A 1,574-nucleotide genomic window follows, 5' to 3' on the forward strand; every position below is an offset into this window, starting at 1 on the left:
ATACATACACATATATTTATGTTTTGCTACCTGTTAAGAGCCAGAATCCGGTAAGGCCCCTCTGTCAAATTTTCAAACCCATTGTGGCTGCTGAGTCAAAAAGTTTGCCCACCCCTGATCTAGGTTGATGCTCTTTACAAGAAATTAAAGTCTCCTCTTACCCGGTGATGTGAGGGGCAGCCAGTTATCCATCATGACGTTCTTCTTTGCTTCCTGTTACTTAAACTCTTCGGTATGCAACTGGAATTGAAGGCCATATATTTGCAATCAAAAAATACATTTTGTGTTATAGTTATATTTTGAGGTAAAACTAAACAGTATAACTAGCTATGGCTGCGTGCAGCTTTGTGAAAAATCTGTCGCCATACATTTTGAAAAGACATTCATTTGAATAGGCTGTCCTGTGCACATTCCACATGGGAACACATGTCTGTGTGTTGCATTGTATCAGTAAGGTGCTTCAGGAGCTATTATCAATAAATGACAATACAGCGCGCCATTATATGTGCTTTGTGTTGCCACGCGTAAATGCAATGTTTTATTAAGGATGAGCTATGGTTCCGTGTTGTGCATGGATGATAATTGACAAGGCTTAACTGCATGCAAATTTCAATACGCACAGATACATAATAGAATGTTGAAATAATTTGACTTTCTGAGGTAAAACAGACAGACTCACAGAGAGTCTTGGACTCCCCTTTCTCTTCCTCTTTTCATAAGAGGAATACATTTTTACCTCCCCCCTCATTGGACACACTCTCCAGACACACACACACTTACTAGAAAGATTCTTGGGAATACACCTCCAATCCCAACATTTTCCGGGCTACAACAAAATGGCCGACGCGTTTCCTCTACTGAGGTCACTTCCTTATTCATAAAATGACTCCAGGACGCCCTCTAGAGGTCACTAGAGAGGACTATACCTCTCACGTTACTATTTAGCCTGATAGTTCGCCACTATGGCAACCAGAAAGCAGCTGGGGAATTTGTAAGTAAGAAGTGAGAAATTTGTGTGGGGGATATTCTGGATGTAAAATGGAGTTGTGCGAACTTCTGTCTTCATTTGTTAGACTAAAGATACCCTGTCCTGAGGGGAATATAGAGGGTAGCGTCTAGAACGAAGTTGTTTAGAGGAGGTACTCACTTCAGAGTGTATATTCTAGCCAGTTTTATAGTAAGAATGCTAGAATGGAGTGGGTTAGAGGAGGATATCATTGCAGATAATATAATCTAGCCTAATCAGTGCAGGCAAGGCTATAATCAAGTTGACATAGGGAGAAAAGTACATTTTAAATATTATTTTACATTTTTTACAGCTTTTTTAAATTAAAATAAGTGTGGATTTAGAAATACATTGCTTAGCACATTTGTAACTCTATTGCAAACTTTTTTTTTTTTAATCATATATAGAAATGACATGTATTCCAATTTAAAACAAACAATCACATTTCTTACCTTTTATTGTGCAGATCCCTTTCCTCAATCGATCCTGCTTTCCTGGAATTATCCTTCGTCCTGGTGGGAGGGAGGAAGTGTCAGGTGCCACCATCCTCAACCTTCTTCTTCTGCGT

The 1,574-nt window shown here is 39.1% G+C and overlaps 1 protein-coding gene across 1 annotated transcript in view; it reads right to left on the reverse strand.

Annotated features, from left to right (window-relative positions):
- The window catches only part of LOC140338877 (uncharacterized), a 51,704-nt gene extending 50,831 nt beyond the window's left edge, over positions 1–873 (reverse strand). Inside the window, exons 1-2 of the mRNA XM_072423197.1 lie at positions 781–873; positions 162–240 (exon numbers count right to left, since the gene is read on the reverse strand). Coding sequence (XP_072279298.1) covers positions 162–195 — 34 coding nt within the window. The 5' untranslated portion in view covers positions 196–240; positions 781–873. The remainder of the gene's footprint in view (positions 1–161; positions 241–780) is intronic.
- Between the last annotated feature and the right edge of the window lie 701 nt (positions 874–1,574).

Source organism: Pyxicephalus adspersus, chromosome 10, assembly GCF_032062135.1.
Source record: "Pyxicephalus adspersus chromosome 10, UCB_Pads_2.0, whole genome shotgun sequence".
NCBI lineage: Eukaryota > Metazoa > Chordata > Amphibia > Anura > Pyxicephalidae > Pyxicephalus > Pyxicephalus adspersus.